The 20,159-nt window shown below is 42.7% G+C and overlaps 1 protein-coding gene and 2 non-coding genes across 3 annotated transcripts in view; 2 read left to right on the plus strand and 1 right to left on the minus strand.

Moving 5' to 3' along the window:
- The window catches only part of LOC124606207 (dual specificity protein phosphatase 22), a 271,561-nt gene that overhangs the window by 233,461 nt on the left and 17,941 nt on the right, over positions 1–20,159 (plus strand). The window contains exon 6 of the mRNA XM_047138179.1: positions 18,943–19,114. Within this exon, the coding sequence (XP_046994135.1) occupies positions 18,943–19,114 (172 nt within the window). The remainder of the gene's footprint in view (positions 1–18,942; positions 19,115–20,159) is intronic.
- On the minus strand, positions 6,349–6,423 carry Trnas-cga. The gene has a single exon. It is a non-coding gene; the product is annotated as a tRNA-Ser (tRNA).
- Trnas-cga lies at positions 6,579–6,653 on the plus strand. The gene has a single exon. It is a non-coding gene; the product is annotated as a tRNA-Ser (tRNA).

A 20,159-nucleotide genomic window follows, 5' to 3' on the forward strand; every position in this document is an offset into this window, starting at 1 on the left:
CAAAAATGTTCCTTAGGTTACGTAGCTCTTTGTGTGTATATCCTAACTCAGTTTCTAGACGGTTCTACGCTCGTGGTTTCTATGGTCATCTATAAGACGATGATCGCATACGCAAATAAAGCGATCGAAATGAGGTAACGCCCGATTAATATGCAACATACGTAATATACAGCTAACACGGTTATGATTTTAACTGATCAAGGCTACCAGGAAAACTGCCGTAGTCTACACTTACTTATGATAGTCTGCGGTACCATACGCTAGTTTTACAGCTCTAATGCTTTTCCATTTGAGGCGTCCGGTCGTAAAACACGGTAACCAACAAAATGAAAACTTACGGGAAATCGGATGTTAGGTTTGAGGAAAATACCAAGTAATTTGCCCTAATAAAACTCACATAATTATGTTGCTCAGATATTCTATGTGTACTGAAAAGTAAAATTCGTCTTAGCTGCTCCTCATAACATTTCGTTTGAGAATATAAAAACTAAAATCAGAGGAAAGATGCCCGTAGATACCATATTTTTCATTCACGTGTGAGACATTGCTACCTTGTTATCTGCCAGATACTATGTTTCACCTGACGTTAAATGTTGCTTGTGGTACGTGGCAGTTACCACATAGATGGAACCTTGCCAGGACGTTTACAGTGCGGTGGAGCAAACATGATAATAACATTGGAAATAAAATGAAGTAGCCAAAAGTTGCATTACAAGTTGTTTTATTAGTAGTTTTTAGGTACAATAATTTTACATCTAATGCTCAGGAACTAAGATCATGTAATATCCGTGATATGCCTTTGGAATATACTTGAACAGGCTGAGGACATCGCGCAATTTTTCCTTGTTGACTGGTATTGGTGTATTATACAGCAGTGGAAGAGGTACGTTAAATTTCCCCAGAAAATCTTCTGTAAGAGGACGACCTTTCAGCTTCAATGATATTTCTTCACCAGATCCGAAATATGATTTATAAACAGTCAGAGAATCTGGTTCTCCGTGGACCAACAGAAGTTTGACAGACGCAGCAATTACATTCTTGAGTCCTCTAAACAATGCATTCAGTGAAGAAACTTGAAAGAAATCTCCCTGCTGCATTCTGTACACATTAAAGGAAGGTGAGCGTTGGGCGTTTTTCAAGATCTGTCCCCATTCCTCCGGGCAGTACACATACTGAATGTGATCCGTCACATACTGCTCTACTCGGCCGAAATCTCTATCTGATGGCAACATAGTATGTCCAACTATTGGAAAAACATGTTCAACGCGTTTTACACGGCCATTTGCCAATAATTTAAGCCAGAGAGCGACTATTGTCCAGTTTTTATTTTGACCACAGCAGTTATCTGATATTACTATCAGTTTCTTGCACTGTATGTCATTCCCGTCGAAGTGTTTCAATATGCAACTTGCAATTTCATCACTTCCTCTCCTAGCAGTAGCCTCGTCCCAGTAATAAAAGTACCCTACGTTATTGGAGCAATCATGAATGCTGAGGTTGTAGCAAAACAATTTTCTTTTGTGAAATGCAGGTCCAGTAGATAATTATGGAATGGGCAACGTCTGTTGGAGATCAAATGTTAGAACAAGGGCTTCTTTGTCCTTTGGGGTAACTTGCAAAAATTTTTGGCCGGCAGCAGCATGTAGGATAAGTCTCTCGATTTTGTGTCCAAATTGGACTTTGGCGCCATTTTTATCGTCTTCGGCTTGTTGCAGTTCAATTGTCATTGAGTCGCAGTCCATACATGTGTCTGTCTTAGGGGACTTGAATCCTATATTAAATTCTTCCGTAAATATTCTTTTAAACTTGTCTGAAGATACAGGACTGCTACCACTTTCTGAACAGAACTGAGTATATTCTTCAAAACAACGTTCAACTGTGTATTCCATGGACATAAATATCTTACAAGGATTTTTGCGCCTGGGAAGTTTTGATATAAAAGTATGCACATTTTTTATATCGTCTTCTGAATACTTTTTCTTGTGGTGTCCATGTGCACCTCTTTTATCTGATGGTGGAGTATGAGCGCCATTGGTGTTTTTTTTTTAAACCAAAATTTCGACTCTCCCCCCACTTTATTGCAGTCCGTGGATGTTGAGGAAGGCAGTTTTACATACCTCTACTTTTTGCCCTTCAACCAAGATATTGTAAGTAATGGTAAATTTTCTTCGAGAGGGACTTCCACTCTTTTTCGTACTTCTGTTAGTTTTTTTAACATCTATTAAACCAAATAGATAAGCGTTTTGGATGTTGTAGTTTCCCATTCTATTGAACTCTTCAAACACCGAGTGTCGTTCGTGAGCATCAATCTTTGAAAAACATTTTTTCTTACAAAGGCAATCTGGGCCTGCTTCTCGAGGTGCTTGTGGATTTCCTTTTCCTCGATAAGACAAATAGCTTTACCTAAATTTCTTAATTTTTTTATTTTTTTCCTGTTGGTTTACCCCACGTGTCCTTTTTCTACCATTTTTGTTTGATTTTTCCTGATCATCTACAGTATCCTTTTGTTCATGAGGTACCGAAGATGCTGCATAACAGACTCTACTAGGCGGATTAGATTTTCCAGAAGCAGTAGGTGACCTTGTTTTCATCATGACTGTTGGTTGTAGACCTACTGGTACATGGTTCCGATTCACAATCCTGGTTGACTTTGAGCGCGGTCGATTTCTGAAACAAAACAAGGAATACTTGTAACGAAAAACTCAAGGGATAGTAATAAAAATCTCGTGTGTCTCCCGATTCTGTTGCTAGTCTACCGCGGAATCCGAACCGCGGCTGTATCTGGCGTAATTCGTATCTTATTGAAAACGATCGGTCCGAAGATTAACTGAAAACGCTTCGTGATCCGAGCAGGATTCAATCTCGTGACCTTTGGCTTGGTAGTCAAGCGCTTAAGTCGCTACACTACAGGACGTAAGGTAAAAGTGTTGTGTTTACGTTTCAGGTGGACATTTCTTCTGAAGAGCCGAGTTACACCATGGTAATAAAAAAGATCCTGAGTGATTTAACCTAGTGGGTGTAAAACATGGTAACTCTAGTAGATACCGTGGTCACCTTCGCACATATTTATAATTTGCGAGTCAAAATGAAACCTGTTTCGGTTATTTCTATATAATGCATTGTGTTTATGTTTTACGAAGTTTTGTTACCACGTACTCAGTTCATATTTGATGAAAGGAACGTTCAGAATTTCCGTTTTTGAAAACTTTCAATACGGAACAGGCAGTAAAACTTGGTAAGTGCGGCCGCGGTGGTCTCGCGGTTCTAGGCGCGCAGTCCGGAACCGTGCGACTGCTACGGTCGCAGGTTCGAATCCTGCCTCGGGCATGGATGTGTGTGATGTCCTTAGGTTAGTTAGGTTTAAGTAGTTCCAAGTTCTAAGGGACTGATGACCACAGCTGTTAAGTCCCATAGTGCTCAGAGCCATTTTTGTTGGTAAGTGCAGTACATACCATCTTTTACTTCAAACAGATTAAGAAATAAAGGCATCTGTTCTTACCTTTTTAAGGAGTAATTTGCATCCGATTTGTCTGCACTCACAAACAGGATAATACTCTGGGCTTTCATCTTCGTCATTACAGGAAGAACTGTAGTCAGGATTATTGTTAGCGCTCGAAACTTTCGATTCAAGTTCCGCATCACTACGGAACAGACTGTGTCGGGCCGCCATGTTTGTTACTTGCAATGTTTTACCTGCAGCCAGCTGTCACTTACCATAACATAATACCAACATAATTTCTTACAATGTACACATCTCCCGCAGATTCCTTCACCAACCTATGAAATCAGCTGTAAGGAGTCCGACGTTGCCAAAAACGCCAATTGGCAAAAATTGTTAGATACCATGTTTTACGACCGAGTGCCTCATTTGTCTCTGCTCCGCTAACGTATTTTCCGTGCCGCGTCATATGCCTGCAGCGCCACTAAGCGACATTGAGTCTCGGGTTGACGGTGGTAATAATGTTTTGGCTGATCCGTTTATTCCTGTACAACACGTGGCAGCCAATGAAGGTAACCATCAAGGATGGGCGTAACAAGACTACAATAAACAGAATACGTCTGTCGCAAGCAGTGCATTTATCAACAGTGCACTGCCCTTCACGCGATGGTGTACTGCTGCGCGGTGCTGTTATTTTTCTCCTTCATTAGTTCTATGACGGACTAGTCGGCGGTGACTGTTTGTTGCTATCAGACTAAGAACAGCCGACCAGTTGCAAAGGATAAAGTAATCTTTACCTAGGTTTCAATAGATATAAATCTATCTTCTTCAGAAGACGCAGTATTATAACAACATGAAGTGATATGTCCTTATCGTTTAGGCAAACATCTGCATAGTTACATTAATCATATAAAATATAGCCCTGACAACAGGGTTTGTCAAACAAATAAAATAGGTACATAGAAGTTGCAGAGCGCCTATATTCTGTTGATGTTTATAGGGGCGTACAGCTATGATTGGTATTGCAACATAATCATTCTCTTTCGTTCAGTGATTCAGCAATGTCCATCAAACTGTTTTTTTATGGTCCCAAGTCGTAAATGGCAAAAAAAATCTTGTAATTTTATGCGATCGGAATCGTAGTTACATAAGCTCGGACGGCTTTTTAACTTTCCAGTGATACGGAATCGATGTCATTATCACTGTGATTACAATATCTAACGAAATAATTGTAGTGCAAAATATTTAAAAATGAATACTTTTGCTATTGAATGGGTGATTTTTAATTCCTTATTTTGCACACTGAAACTTCATTACTGTTGCTTAAGATAATATCAAGTGAATGGAACTAGCAGCAATCGATGTTTTTCTTATTAGGAGTCACAGTCATTTATGCGACGGTCGACGCCGGGTTATACATATAAATTGATGTTTCAGCATCTTTTGTGTACTTCGTGAGAGCAATTTGATGAATATGTTGAAGAGATTCAATATATATCTGCCTGCGTAGCTTTACGGATGTTTGGCTAAATGGCTAGCTTGAACTGCGGAAGAAAAGTTTTCTAGATCATTTTCTGTCAGTCTGAACAGACTGAGTATGTATTTATGTATTTAGCATCTCGCCTCTTTTCTCTTTATTTCTTTTCGGAACTTCCCTACTCTTTCCCATCATCCTCGTTTATCCTTTTTGAGGATAATGAAACAATCTCTGCGGCGTACTCTTAATTTTCCATCTCTATTACAGGGTGTTCATTTTAACTCAAGACATAGAAAACTACACATCCGATCAAAAAAGTAACAATTCCAATTGGTTTGTCTCGGAGTGGGACATCCAGTAATACCATACTCGACCCCCACCTCAACCTGTGCGTGGATAGTGGGTGGCAACTTAAATGGATACCCTAATAACAACTTAACGACATGCTTGTTACTCGATGGTCCGTGAATATCCAATGGCACGTGGGACCTCACCTACCTTCTGCGAGGCTAGGGCCGGCTAGAGGTTCATAACGTCTAATTGGAAACTCTATTCGCAAGACTATTCCTCTAATATATCAACGTGCCACTGTTGCCGTGTAGCGAACTACGACGTATCATAACAGGCAGTACACTGCCACCCGAGCTCACGTGTCGTGCAGACGTAGAGAAAATAGCCGCTCTAAACATTACAAAACGTGCGCAGAGTTTATTGCTTTCATACGTACCTATCATTTGGGGAGCAAACGCGCAAGTGGACGATAAATTCTATCAACAGAAGAAAATATTGAAATGATCCTGATTTACGGAGGATGTAAGAGAAATGGTTCAAATGGCTCTGAGCACTATGGGACTTAACATCTGAGGTCATCAGTCCCTTCACTTAGAACTACCTAAACCTAACTAACCTAAGGACATCATAGACATCCATGCCCGAGGCAGGATTCGAACCTGCGACCGTAGCAGCAGCGCGGTTCCGCACTGAACCGCCTAGAACCACTCGGCCACAGCGGCCGGAGTAAGAGAAATAGTCTCAACATTTCTCTTTTGCCTTGTACGCCGAGCGTTCTCCAGAGAAAACTCGCTCTCGTTCATTCTTTTACAAGTTTTGTGAACGCCTTTATGTCTGATAGTAGCGAACAAACCTGAAAAAAGAAATGGAGGTGATATACGAGAAGCTAATGAAATACCTATACTAGCGGCAGTGTATCACAACCCACGGATAAGCATCCGAGAATTACAGTGCGATTTCGATATTTCCGTAGGTAGTATTGTCACAATATTGTATCGTCATGAGTATCATCCTTGCCACGTGTCACTGCATCAAAAACTTCATGGCGCCTATTTCCATAACCGGATAGTGTTTTTTGAATGGGCACGTCAACAAATGCAAACAACCCCCACGGTGAAACTTCCTGGCAGATTAAAACTGTGTGCCCGACCGAGACTCGAACTCGGGACCTTTGCCTTTCGCGGGCAAGCGCTCTACCAACTGAGCTACCGAAGCACGACTCACGCCCGGCACTCACAGCCATGTCTCCGCAATATCCTTTCTTTCAGGAGTGCTAGTTCTGCAAGGTTCGCAGGAGAGCTTCTGTAAAGTTTGGAAGGTAGGAGACGAGGTACTGGCAGAAGTGAGGCTGTGAGTACCGGGCGTGAGTCGTGCTTCGGTAGCTCAGTTGGTAGAGCGCTTGCCCGCGAAAGGCAAAGGTCCCGAGTTCGAGTCTCGGTCGGGCACACAGTTTTAATCCGCCAGGAAGTTTCATATCAGCGCACACTCCGCTGCAGAGTGAAAATCTCATTCTGGAACCCCCACGGTATTTGCCGAGATACTATTTTCCGTTAAGTCTATGTTCACAAAGAATGGTAGCGTTAACAGGTATAAAATGCATTACTGGAGCGTAGAAAATCCCATCTGGCTGCGGCAAGCTATCAATGTCCTTGATCGGTTAACGTATGGTGTGCCACGATGGGGAACAAATTAATTGGTGTGTATTTTATAGATAGTACGTTGAACGGACGCAAATATCGAACGTTTCTGGAGCAGGAACTACCGGTACTACTGCAGGATGTTGCCCTGAATGATCGACAGCGTACGTGGTTTTAGCATGGCGGTTGCCCAGCATATTACGCGAGAAGCACGGGAGGTATTAGACCGTCTTTGGCAGTTCAAATGGTTCAAATGGCTCTAAGACTTAACATCTGAGGTCATCAGTCCCCTAGACTTGGAACTACCTAATCCTAACTAACCTAAGGACATCACACACATCCATGCCCGAGGCAGGATTCGAACCTGCGACCGTAGCAGCAGAGCGCTCTGTAGCGCCTAGAACCGCTCGGCCACAGCAGCCGGCGTCTTTGGCAGTGGATCGGCAGAGGTGGCCCAATTAATTGGCCCGCATGGTCGCGGATTTGCCGTCGTCGGACTTTTTTTTCTGTGGGGATATTTAAAACAATAGGCAAAAGCAAGTGCCAAAAAGCTGAGAAGACGTTGTCGACATCATCAGAAACACCTGTGCTGACGTTCCCGGAGATGCTTCTATCCTGTGTATGGTCATTTAAAAAGCGGATGGCTAATTGGAAAAGTAGAACAGCGCTCACTTAGAGCCAAAAAATACATGTTCAATTAAACAACTACTAAAAAAATCTGTGCAGACCATTTAGTCTTCACGAGCGAAGCAGTGGGCGCTAAGTTAGCTCTTTATAACCTTTAATAGAAATATGTTGGCCTCGGAAAAGCTATGGCTGTCCAGGTCTACAAGTTATTAGCGTATAATCCAGAGCTTAAAAATGTCTGGCTTACTAAAACAGATTACTTTAGCTATTCCTACTATTCCATCAGAGAATAAAGATTCTGTTTCCTGTTCGTAAACCTGTGACAATTAGTGAAATTCCTATGCCACTTATCTTGTTACAGGCAATAAAAACCTAACTGCCAAAGACGTAATTTACTTATGATGTCATTATATAATTGTCTTCGGTCCTTGGATATAATTGTTGACAAGCTAATGATCCTTTCACAAATCAACAATTCATGGTAGACCAGTAATTAGTTGGACCAGTTAGTTTGCACCGATCAGTACTGTAAAAAGTAAATTAAAATGCTACGTAGATGAAGATAGCAAAACCTCAAGTGTGTAGTAACAAAGCCCCGTAGTACCACAGTGTCACGTTATTTACGTCCTTTCTGTCTCCCTCGCTCAAAATTCGTGCTGTCACAGCAACTCCAAATCTGGAATTCAGTCACACAGAATATGTTCTACTAGAAGTTTGTGGACCTTAGATGGCTATAGAAGTACAGCGGAAAATGCCTACATCTACATTTTTCTACATTTATTCATCAATTCACATTTATATGCCTGACAAGGGACTCATCGAATCACCTTCAAGCTATTTCTCTACCATTCCACTCTCGAACGGCGCGAGGGAAATCAAGAACTTAAATCTTTCCGTGGGCCGTCTGATTTCTCTTATTTTATTATGATGATCATTTCCACCTATCATTTCTACTTATGTGGGTGGACACCAACGAAATATTTGCACCCTCTGAGGAGAGAGTCAGCGACTGAAATTTCATGAGAAGGTCCTGCCATAGCGAAAAACGCCTTTGTTTTAATGACTGCCACCCTAATTCACGTATCATATCCGTAGAACTTTCTCCCCTATTTTGCAATAATACAAAACGAGCTGCCCTTCTTTGAACTTTATCGATGTCCTCCGTCAGTCCAATCTATTGCGCATCCCACGCCGCACAGAAATACTCTAGCAGAGGACGAACAAGCGTGGGGTAAGCAGTCTCTTTAATAGATTTGTTGCATTTTCTAAGTGTTCTGCCAATAAATCTCTGTCTCTGGCTTGCTTTCCCCACTGCATTATCTATGTAATTATAATCCCTAAGTAGTTTTTTCAAATTTACGGCTATTGGATTTGTGTGATTTATAGTGAGACCGAAATTTAGTGGTTTATTTTAGTACTCATGTGGATGTCTTCACACTTTTCATTATTTAGAATCAACTGCCACTCTTCGCACCACACAGATATCTAGCATAAATCAAGTTGCAATTGGTTTCGCTTATCTGATGACTTCACAAGATGATAAGTGACAGGATAAACATTTCCCTTGGGCAACGCCAGTTATTACTTCGGTTTTACTCGATGACTTTCCGTCAGTTAATATGAACTGCGACTGCCAGGAACTCGCGAATCCAATCACACGTTTGAGGCGATGCTCCATAGGCACTCAATTCCATTAGTAGATGTTTTCGAGGAACGGTGTCAAAAGGCCTCTGGAAACCTAAAAATATGGAATCAATTTGAGATCCCCTGTCGATAGCAATCATTACTTTGTGAGAATAAATAACTATTTGTGTTTCACAAGAACGATATTTTCTGAATCCGTGCTGACTATTTGTCAATAAATCGCTTTCTTAGAGGGAATTCATAACGTTAGAACACAGCACATGTTACAAAATCTTAGTGCAAATCGACGTCAGTTACATAGGTCCGTAATTCAAGGGAATACACCCGTTTCCTTTTCTTGGTCGCTGGGTATGACATAGTCAACTTTCCAGTATTTAGGTACGGATCTTTCGACGAGCGAATGGTTGTATATAATTGCTAAATATGGAGCTGTTATATCATCATACTCCGAAAGGAACCTGACTGGTATACAGTCTGGACTGGAGGTCTTGTCACACCTAGGTTATCTATTTCTGTGTTACTCATCGTGGTGTTTTGAGTCGAATTTAAAATATTTACTTCGGCAAACGGTGTTTATTAACTCTGCATAGTGGTATTGTTTAGTGACATCATCATTGTTATCGCGCATTGTGATTGCGTCTTGTTGCTGCTGTAGTTTACATATTGCCAGAATCTCTTTCGGTTTTCTGCCATATTTCGAGACAGAGTTTCGTTATGGAAACTATTAAAAGCACTTCGCAGTGAAGTTCTCGCTAAATTTCGAGTTTCTGTAAAACTTCCCCAATCTCGCGGTTTTTGCGTTCTTTTAAATCTGGAAATCTTTTTTCATTGCTTCTGAATCAGTGTTCCAACCTGCTTGTGTACCGGGGGTGATCAGTACCATTGCTTATTGATTTACTTGCTATACACACTGAAGAGAAACTGGTACACCTGCCTAATGTCGTGTAGGGCCCCCGCGAGCACGCAGTAGTGCCGCAACACGTCGTGGCATGGACTCGACTAATATCTGAAATAGTTCAGGAACGAACTGACACCATGAATCCTGCAGGGCTGTCCATAAATCTGTAAGAGTACGAGTGGGTGGAGATCTCGTCCGAACAGCACGTTGCAAGGCATCCAGAATTGTTCAATAATGTTCATGTCTGGGGAATTTGGCGGCCAGCGGAAGTGTTTAAACTCAGAAGAGTGCTCTTGGAACCACTCTGTAGCAATTCTGGGCGTGTGGGTTGTCGCATTGCCCTGCTGCAATTGCCCAAGTACGTCGGAATGCACAATGAACACGAATCAATGAAGATGATACTACAGGATGTTTACGTGTGTGTCACTTGTCAGAGTCGAATCTAGACTATCAAGGGTTCCATATCACTCCAACTGCACACGGCCCACACAATTACAGAGCCTCTACCAGCTTGAACATTCACCTGCTGACATGCAGGATCCATGGATTCATAAGGTTGTCTCCACACCCGTAAACGTCCATCCGCTCAATACAATGTGCAACGAGACTCGTCCGAACAGGCAACATGTTTCCAGCCATCAACAGTCCAATGTCGATGTTGACGGGCTCAGGTGAGGCGTAAAGCTTTGTGTCGTGCAGTCTTCAAGGGTACACGAGCGAGCCTTCGGATCCGAAAGCCCATATCGATGATGTTTCGTTGAATTGTTCGCACGCTGACACTTGCTGATGGACCAGCATTGAAATATTTAGCAATATGCGGAAGGGGTGCACTTCTGTCTCGTTCAATGATTCTCTTCAGTCGTCGTTGATCCCGTTCTTGCAGGATCTTTTTCCAGTCGCAGCGATGTCGGGTATTTGATGTTTTACCGAATCCCTGATATTCACGGTACACTCGTGAAATGGTCGTACGGGAAAATCCCCCCCTTCATCGCTACCTCGGAGAAGCTGTGTCCCATCGCACTTGCACCGACTGTAATACCACATTCAAACTCAATTAAATCTTGATAACTTGCCATTGTTGCAGCAGTAACCGATCTAACAACTGCGCCAGACACTTGTCTTATGTAAGCGTTGCCGACCGGAGCACCGTGTCCTGCCTGTCTACAAATCTCTGAATACGTATGTCTATACAAGTTTCTTTGGCGCTTCAGTGTATCCCGCCGATACAATGTCTTTGAATTTAAACCATATCTATATACGCCTACACAGCCAGATCGGAAGATAGAAAGGCGTCAAGAGAATTTTTACCTGCTCTTTTAAACGGATATACTTTGCGTTTAATTTTGGTGAGTTTGGATATTACGATATTCAGTCTCGCTACAACTGTTTTGTGGTCACTAATACCTGTGCTCTCTATTAGCTCAAGATTGTTTGAAGGTAACAGGTCAAGTATGTTTTCCCAATACCTTAATCTTCGAGTGGGCTCCTAAACTAATGTTCTAAATAATTTTCTGTGAAATCGTTCAGGATAATTTCGGACATTTTATGCCTACCACAGGTTTTAAACATACAGGGTGTACATAAAGTCCGGGAACACTTTCAATTATTAATTTCACAAGAACTAAACATTGTACAGATGTCATATATATTGCATTTTGAATAGAATCCCTGAAAGTTTTTTTTTTTCTCAAACGTTCGATATGCGAACCACTAGTGACCCGGCAGACGTCAATGCGGTAATCGAATTCTTGCCATACCCGTTCCAGCACGGCATCGCCGACTGTGGCAGTCGCTTCCCGGCTTCCCGTATTCTCTCCCGGAGCTCTGCTACATCACGTGGTAGGGGCGGTGCATACACCAGGTCTTTAATGTGTCCCCACAGAAAAAAGTCACACGGAGTGAGATCTGGTGATCGGCGAGGCCATTTCATGAATCAACTGTCCCCTTCTGTAGCACTGCCGATCCATCGATGCGGCAGCTCCGTGTACCCACGAACTTCACGATGAAAATGGGGTGGAGCCCCATCCTGCTGAGAGATGAACGGAGAGTCCGATTGCATTTGAGACATCAGCCATTGCTGCAACATGTCCAAGTAGGAATATCCAGTGACAGTGTTGTCGGCGAAGAAGGATGGTTCGTACATTTTTCAACGTGACAAGGCACAAAAAACGTTTACCTTTGGGGAATCACCCTCAAATTCAATGCTTTCGTGTGGATGCTTTGTACCCCAGATTCGACAGTTATGCCTGTTCATTTTCCCATTAGTGTGAAAAGTGGCTTCGTCGCTAAAAATTAAGCGATCAGCAATGTCATCCCCATTCTCATTCACTTGTTGCAACTGCGAAAAAACTCAAAACGCTTGTCTTTGTCGTCGTCATTGTGCTTCTGCACTAGCTACAATTTGAATGGTTTCATAAACAGCTTCTGTCGTAGGACTTTCCACTCTATCATTGGAGCCATTTCGAGTGCACGCGATACACGACGCTCCCATTTCTTTGGACTCCTTATGAATGTCTCTCGTACGCGCTCCACATTCACTTCACGCACACTGGAACGTCCGCTTCTCTTTGCCGGGCACAAGCAACCCGTCGTAACGAATTTGTTGTGCCAGTGGTAAATGGCCTTCCTTGTAGGTGGCTTCTTACCGTACTTTGTTCTAAACATCCGCTGAACAGATGTAGCACACTTGTTTGTGTCGAACGCCAACACTCAGAAAGCTCGCTCCGCACCTGAATTCGCCATGTTTGTGACTATCGCTGACTATCGGCAAATTATCGAACTATGCTGTGGCGGTATACATGGAAAAAACTTTCAGCGTTTCTCTTCAAAATGAAATATGTATGATATCTGTGCAATGTTTGGTTCTTCTGCAATAAATTATTGGAAGTGTTCCCGAACATTATGGACACCCTGTATATTATTGCCGACATATGGGGATAGATGGAAATTATCACTAAATTTAATTGTATCAGTGGGGCACCTATTTGAAATGAGACTTAAGTTTTATTTGAACTGTTCAGCGACTGAATCATTTGAGCCAGGGGGGCGGTAAAACGAACCAATCATTAATTTATTCCGGTTGTCAAGTACAGCCACTACCCATACTAACTCACGGGAACTATATACCACTGTTTCATATCTGCAATTTTTAAAAGACGGAATCGCAGTAAGCAATTAATTAACGGGAAACTTAAAGGCGTTATTTTAAATGTGAAACGTCCCCTTTGAACAATTCTACAAGACTGTCCTTAAACTGATACACAATATTTTTTTAGCGCAACGCAATCTGACTTTCAAAAATCCCTACAAAAGAATGGCCCTGACTAACATTAAACTATACCTTTCACAAATCACTTACCTCACAAAAATCTTCGCTGCTCAAGCTACTGCAATACAGCGAGCGCCACTACTGCCAGCTAAATAAAAGATTCAAACTACTGAAGGCACTAACTACTGATAGGGATAGTTAGCAAATGAAAGATATTAATAGAGAACAAACAATGTATTTACCTTGATATCATCGTATATAAATATAGCAGTTCATGACAAATTTCAAAACTCCGCCATCTCTCTCCCCACATCCACCACTGCTGGCGGCTCACCTCCAACTGCGCAACGCTACGCGCTGTTCACAGCCAGCTGCCTAACACTACAATGGCGAGTATTACAACAATGCAAAGCAGCCACAGACTGCACACAGCACAGCCAGTGATTTTCATACAGAGGTGGCGTTACCAATAAAAAAACCTAAACAGCCTACTTACAAATGAAAGGCAGGAAGTTCCGCCAGAAAGACGGACATTACGTCAAAATAATTGTAGGAGGTATACAAAAGAGAAGAAGATATAGAACGAAGGATGGAAGGTCACTGTCAATGATCATTACGATCTTTAGAGATGTCTGTGCCTACCCAACGCGTAGGCATTGGGAGGAGGGCGTTGGAAGGCGAGTCCTGCGGCCATCAGTGAGACGCAAATATCTGACGGTAGTATTCATTCCGCCGCGTGTGCTGTCGCTGTTATCTGGCATCAGTGTCACCAGTTCTGCGGCTGTCACTGCCGCTGTTGCCCGCCACGCTTGCCGCGTAAAGGCGATAGTTACGGAACATGCGCCTAACGTCCCGTGCATCGACCTCACTGCCCTTAGCTGCGTGACTTCCAGCCATTCTTCCACGCGCACATGGTTGCCTACACGCACGGCGCTCTTTGTGAAACGTAAGACGTCTTGCAAACGCCACCCGACAGACTACAGCGTCTGCTCTATGGCTTTGTCAGTGATAGGGGTATCGCTTCTTCTCCACCTGTTGTTTTGGTATTTACCCGTCACATTTTCTATATTTTGTGCCCTCTGTCATTGGCTTTTTGCGCAAATGAGTCACTATCTGCTAACTGGAAGATACAATTGCCGTGTAGACTGTGCATAGATAAGTTGTTGTTCCAAAGAATTTTCCTAAAATCATGCGTCGTTGCTCACATAAAAGACATTTTGTTGTAAACAATCGGGACAAGCTGCTAAAAAGTATTGTTTTACTAATTTGCAACCAGTTTCAATCTTGAGATCACCATCAAAACGATTCCAATGGTTGAAACTGGTTGCAGAAAGGTAAAACATTAACTTTAAACAGCTTGTGCCGCTTATTTACAACAAAATATAAGTTATCGTTCCATACAAATGACTACTTCACTCCTTTTCTGTATGGAGGTACGTGATTTATAATGTTACGAACGTGTCGTGGAAACCATGGATGAAGAGCAACAGACAGGTTCCATATTACTAGGTTTCCAGAAAGCGTTTGACAAGGTGTCCCAATGAAAACTGTTAACGCAGGTAAGTGAGTGGTTTTAAGACTTCGTAAGTAGCAGTACGCAGTACTTTGTTCGCGAGGGCGAGTGTTCATCACAGAAAAGGGAATCGTCAGAAGCACGCCAGTGACGTGTGATAGGACTGTTCTTGTCCTCTATGTAAATAAGACGTGATCTGACGGACGGAATGCTATCTGCGGCTGTTTGCTGATGACGCTGTGGTGTACGGGGAAGTGCATCGTTGAGTGACTGTGGGAGGACACAAGATGATTTAGACAATGTTTCTGGTTGTTGTGACGAGCGGCAGCTTGCTCTAAATGTAGAAGAACGTAAGGTAGTACAGACGAATAGCAAGATCAATCACATAATGTTCGAATACAACATTAGCAGTTTGCTGCTTCACACAGACACGTCGATTAAATAGCTAGGCATGCCATTGCAGAGCGTTACGAAATGGAACGAGCACATAAGGAAGGTGAATGGGAGGTTTCCGTTTATTGGGAGAATTTTAGGAAATTGTATTTCATCTTTAATGGAGATCGCATATAGGAAACTAGTGCGACCCATTCTTGAGTACTGCTCAGGTGTTTTGAATCCCCACCACGTCAGATTAAAGGAAAACTTTGAAGCAGTTGATAGGTAGGCTGCTAGATTTGTTATCCGGAGTTTCGATCAACATGCGAATATTAAGGAGATGAATTGTGAACTCAAATGCAAATCCCTGGAGGGAAGACGACGTTCTTTTCGCGAAGCACTAGTGAGAAAATTTGGAGAAATGGCATTTGAAATTGACTGAAGAACAATTCTAACGCCGCCAACGTACATTTCGTGTAATAACAGGAAGGTGACAGAAATTATGGCACGTACGGAGGCATATAGACAGTCGTTTTTGTATCGCTCTGTTTGCGGTTGGAACAGCGAAAGAAATGCTACAAGTGATACAAGGAAACCTACGCTTTTTTTGCGAAGTACGTGTATAGATGTAGATGCAGATGTACAGATATAAATGAAAATTTGTGCCAGACCAGGGCTCAAAATCAAGACTGCTGCTTTTCATGAGTTGTTGTCTTAATCATTAGGCTATCCGAGAATGCCTCCACGCCGGACTCCTCCGCTGATGTTTCCAGCTATGAGTTGGAAACATCTAGTGTGTGGGAATAGCAGAACTAAGGGAAAGTAATTCAACTAATTTACGGCGAATGTAGAAAGGTCATGGGAGGCATTGGATGTGATGTCGGTCGTCTGCTGCTGAAATCTATGTGTTTCATCTGTCTCCACACAGTCCTGGTGGAAATACTCTCCTGACACCCCACAATGAGATGGGCGGCTATCTGAGTCACAGTAGACCGTCGTACGTCCATTAGGCTCTGTGGTGGCGACGTGATGTCCCTTACGTGCGGCGGTTTATGTGAGAAGCAACATTCTCTCTGCGATGTTGTAGATCCACCGTGAACAGTGTTGACTTGTACAATCCTAATTCCACAAGCACTGGCCTTTGCGACACGCACCAATTATCATCACACGTTCAAAGTCGATTAGCTCACAACCTACTGCCGCGTTCACTAAACATCGATTTGTAGCGAACTGTTCAGATGTCGTGTCTGCACTCACACGCCGCAGCAAGGTCTCACCACCACTTTAATGTGTCTGTGAAAGCGTTCACCACGCTCCTCGCTTACATCACTTGATCTTCAGGTAATAAATCGAAGGTAGCTGTTTAACTGTGTATCTCGAAGCTCATTAGACTGTCTGTTGACTACAACAGAAATATAACATGGGTCCCTTTTGCGTCCTAAGAACTTCACCTCCTTGAATGATACCAAAGACCCCTCTGTCACTGTCATCTTTTATTATAATTTTGAATTGAACTATTTTTTTAATTTCAGGTCCAACAAACACGCCCTCTTTCAATTTCGCTTCTGACAGAACAGCACAGGATAACTTCAAACATTCTCTCTCTTAACAGATTTTTTTGTATTTCGCAAGCCAGTTTTCTCTAAACCAATGTTGATTCCTGCTATCCCATTTTTTTTTTTGCAACAAAGGAAGGCAGTTAGTATAGCCACTTTTCTGGTCAAGGAGTAAACAGGGCAATTTTAAATTACCGGAAACATTCCAAGTGTGAGCGGACTAATTTATTTTAACTATAAATAGATTTTAGTAATTTTCCTTCATATTTACAGCATGTGCAATACTACGAATTCATACTCGTATATATTACCATTGTGAAATATAACAGCCTTTAGATAACATTTAGAAGAATCCAGAAACAGTCCCCATTCCTTTGATTATATTCAGTTGCAAAGTCATTCATTAAACCGATAATATATGAGCTATGTACCAAATCTTCTTTGAAACATTGACAAAAGTCTGCTTTTTTTATGTGAATATAAATGTTCCAACAACAAATATTTTTCTTCGAGTCTGGAACCGAGTTGTCGAGCTTTTCCCCTCATTACGTCCGAATTCCTTAGTCTAGGATAGTTAAATGTATACAGCTTTGGTTTTAAAATGTCAGAAGTGGAAGTCAACTACTTATGAGCTTGTTCACGTGCATGAAGTTGGATGCCGCTATAGTTACACAAGCTATCGCTGTCAAGAACTTGTAGTGCTTTAGGAACATGATTACGTATACCATTACCCGCAAGCCAAATGGCAGTCGAGAGATTTGGGTACCTTGTTACTTTCTCTTTGTTTTCTGAGTTGTAAAACCTGTATCATTAACGCTGCAAAAGTAGTTAATCACTGGTATGGTTTTTCTGTTTCTCTCCATATTATTGGAGCAGTAAATCAAAAGGTTTGTTTCCTTCATCATTTTCTGCGATCTTCAGTACACACGTCGTGATCTGGTACCCACAGCTTATCCCGATCACTAAGTTTATTTCTAAAGTGACGAAATTATACTTTCTATACCAAATATGCAATATTCCTCTGTCTTTTCTTAATAGGAAACTCACTGTAAACTTAACAAACTGCCAGGACAACCACGACTAGCCAGTGTGCTAAATACATGCAACAAAAGATAGGAAGTAGAGTTATATTGTTAAAAAATAAACAGCTGTAAATAAACTACAAAAAAGAATGGGCTTGTCATAGTCGTTACAGTCGCTACGAATCAGTGTACTCCATGCCACTGTAAATTACCATTACTAACTGAAATATGTACCATTAAAATAGATCACAATGGTTTTTTTAAACATTAGATGTTGATTAAAAATGGTGTGTAATAGATCTGCAAGTGTCAGCAAGTCGACTGTTTCTACTAACATGCAATACCCAACTTGCAGCCGGCCGATTTGGCCGTGTGGTTCTAGGCGCTACAGTCTGGAACCGCGCGACCACTGCGGTCGCAGGTTCGAATCCTGACTCGGGCATGGATGTGTGTGATGTCCTTATGATAATTAGGTTTAAGTAGTTCTAAGTTCTAGGGGACTGATGACCTCAGCACGTAAGTCACATAGTGCTCAGAGCCATTTTGAACCCAACTTGCATCTGGAAGGGCGCTGTCAACGCCAGCTGCTAAGTTGTTGCAGCATAATTTAATCATTGCTACCTAGCTACCGATAGCACCTAGTTCGCAGCCATCTACCTCACTTATGGGAGCATCGAATGATAAAGAATGTTATTGTTGAGTAAGCATTTTTGACCCAGTTCTTGCCGCAATACCCACAGCTTCCCGCACACGCCACTCTGGAGTCAGAAGTGGCCATCATGAAACACTTAGGCGCTGCTGCTCCCCACTCCCTCTCCCTTCCCGCCTGCCGTAGCATTGTACACATGTTGGACAGTGTGCAATGATAGGCCAACAAGCTAAGCAGCTTTATTTGCTGTGTAGCCATGGACACGTTCAAGCAGAATAGTTCTTTTCTGGCATTCTGTCATGTCTCCAGGTTGATCCATCTTACTGTATTGATTCCATGTAATCGGCTGGCACATTCAAACCATTTCACAGCTGTTTTTCCAGCAGTGTAGGGTCACACGAACGATTCTACATAATCTACGGCGCTCCAAAATGACCAGTGTTCTGTTTTAAGGGGGTGTCATGTTTTATGGTGTGAGGTGACTATACATGTATCTTTCTAAAGTACACAGTTGGGTGTAACATGTTTGCGTCTGCCGTGTTGCAGCCTGGCCGGCATGTCGCGGTCTGTGACGGTGGCCGTAGCGTACATCATGAGCGTGACGTCACTCTCCTGGAAGGAGGCGCTCAAGGTGGTGCGCGTCGGGCGCGCCGTCGCCAACCCCAACTTCGGCTTCCAGCACCAGCTGCAGGAGTTCGAGTCCTACCGGCTGGCCGAGGTAAGCGCAGTCCGGCCTCGTCTCGACCGGCTGAGGGTGCGTTTGGTCCGTCACTATACTGGGTTCCCAACACACACAGTAAGTCCGCAGTCCGGCACCAGTGCTAGCCTAAAGTTGGCGACTTTTTATTCCTTGTCTGAACTAAATAGTTTCATGCTTGTGTTATGCTGTGTGAAAGTTTCACTCTGTAGACTTGAAATTCCTTTTTTTCGCGAATATTTGTGTTTGATAGACACTGCCAGCACAGTTTAAAAACAAAATAGTACAATGTCACCTAAAAGTCTTTTAAAACTGGAAAATTCAATACTTCACGGAATTGAGGTGAGGTTTTATTGAAATCAAAAAAAGTGCACAACATTACAGAAGTAATAATTATCATAAGAGTATAACAGTTGATTTTTAACAAAGACGATGTTCTTGATAACAAATGTTCAACGTGTCGGCAGTCATTCATGACAACACCGTCCGCCCCTGGTAGCTGAGTGGTCAGCGTGACGGAATGTCATACCTAACGGCCCGGGTTCGGGTCCCGGCTGTGTCGAAGATTTTCTCCTCTCAGGGACTGGGTGTTGTGTTGTCCTTATTATCGTCATTTCGTCCTCATCGACACGCAAGTCGCCGAAGTGGCGTCAACTCGAGAGACTTGCACCAGGCTAACGGTCTACCCGACGGGATGACCTCGCCACACAGATATATATCAACAACACCTGCAGTCGAGGGACAATGTTGTGAGTAGCACTGTAGGTATGGTGAGAAATTGGCGTGGGATTTTGTCTTTTAGCATCCCTAATGAAGTCGGACGTTCGCGGTAGACTTGCTACTTCACGTAACCCCACAGCCAATAATCGCACAGACTGAGGTCTAGGGACCTGGGAGGCCAGGCACAAAGAAAGTGGCGACTCAGCATGTGATCCTCACCAAACGATGTGCGCGAGATACCTTGTACACGTGTAGCAATATGAGGTGGCGAGCCATCCTACGTTAAGGTCATACCTTCCAGCAGGTGTTTATCAGCCAGGCTAGGGACAATGTAATTCTGTAACAT

Source organism: Schistocerca americana, chromosome 3 (genome assembly GCF_021461395.2).
Source record: "Schistocerca americana isolate TAMUIC-IGC-003095 chromosome 3, iqSchAmer2.1, whole genome shotgun sequence".
NCBI lineage: Eukaryota > Metazoa > Arthropoda > Insecta > Orthoptera > Acrididae > Schistocerca > Schistocerca americana.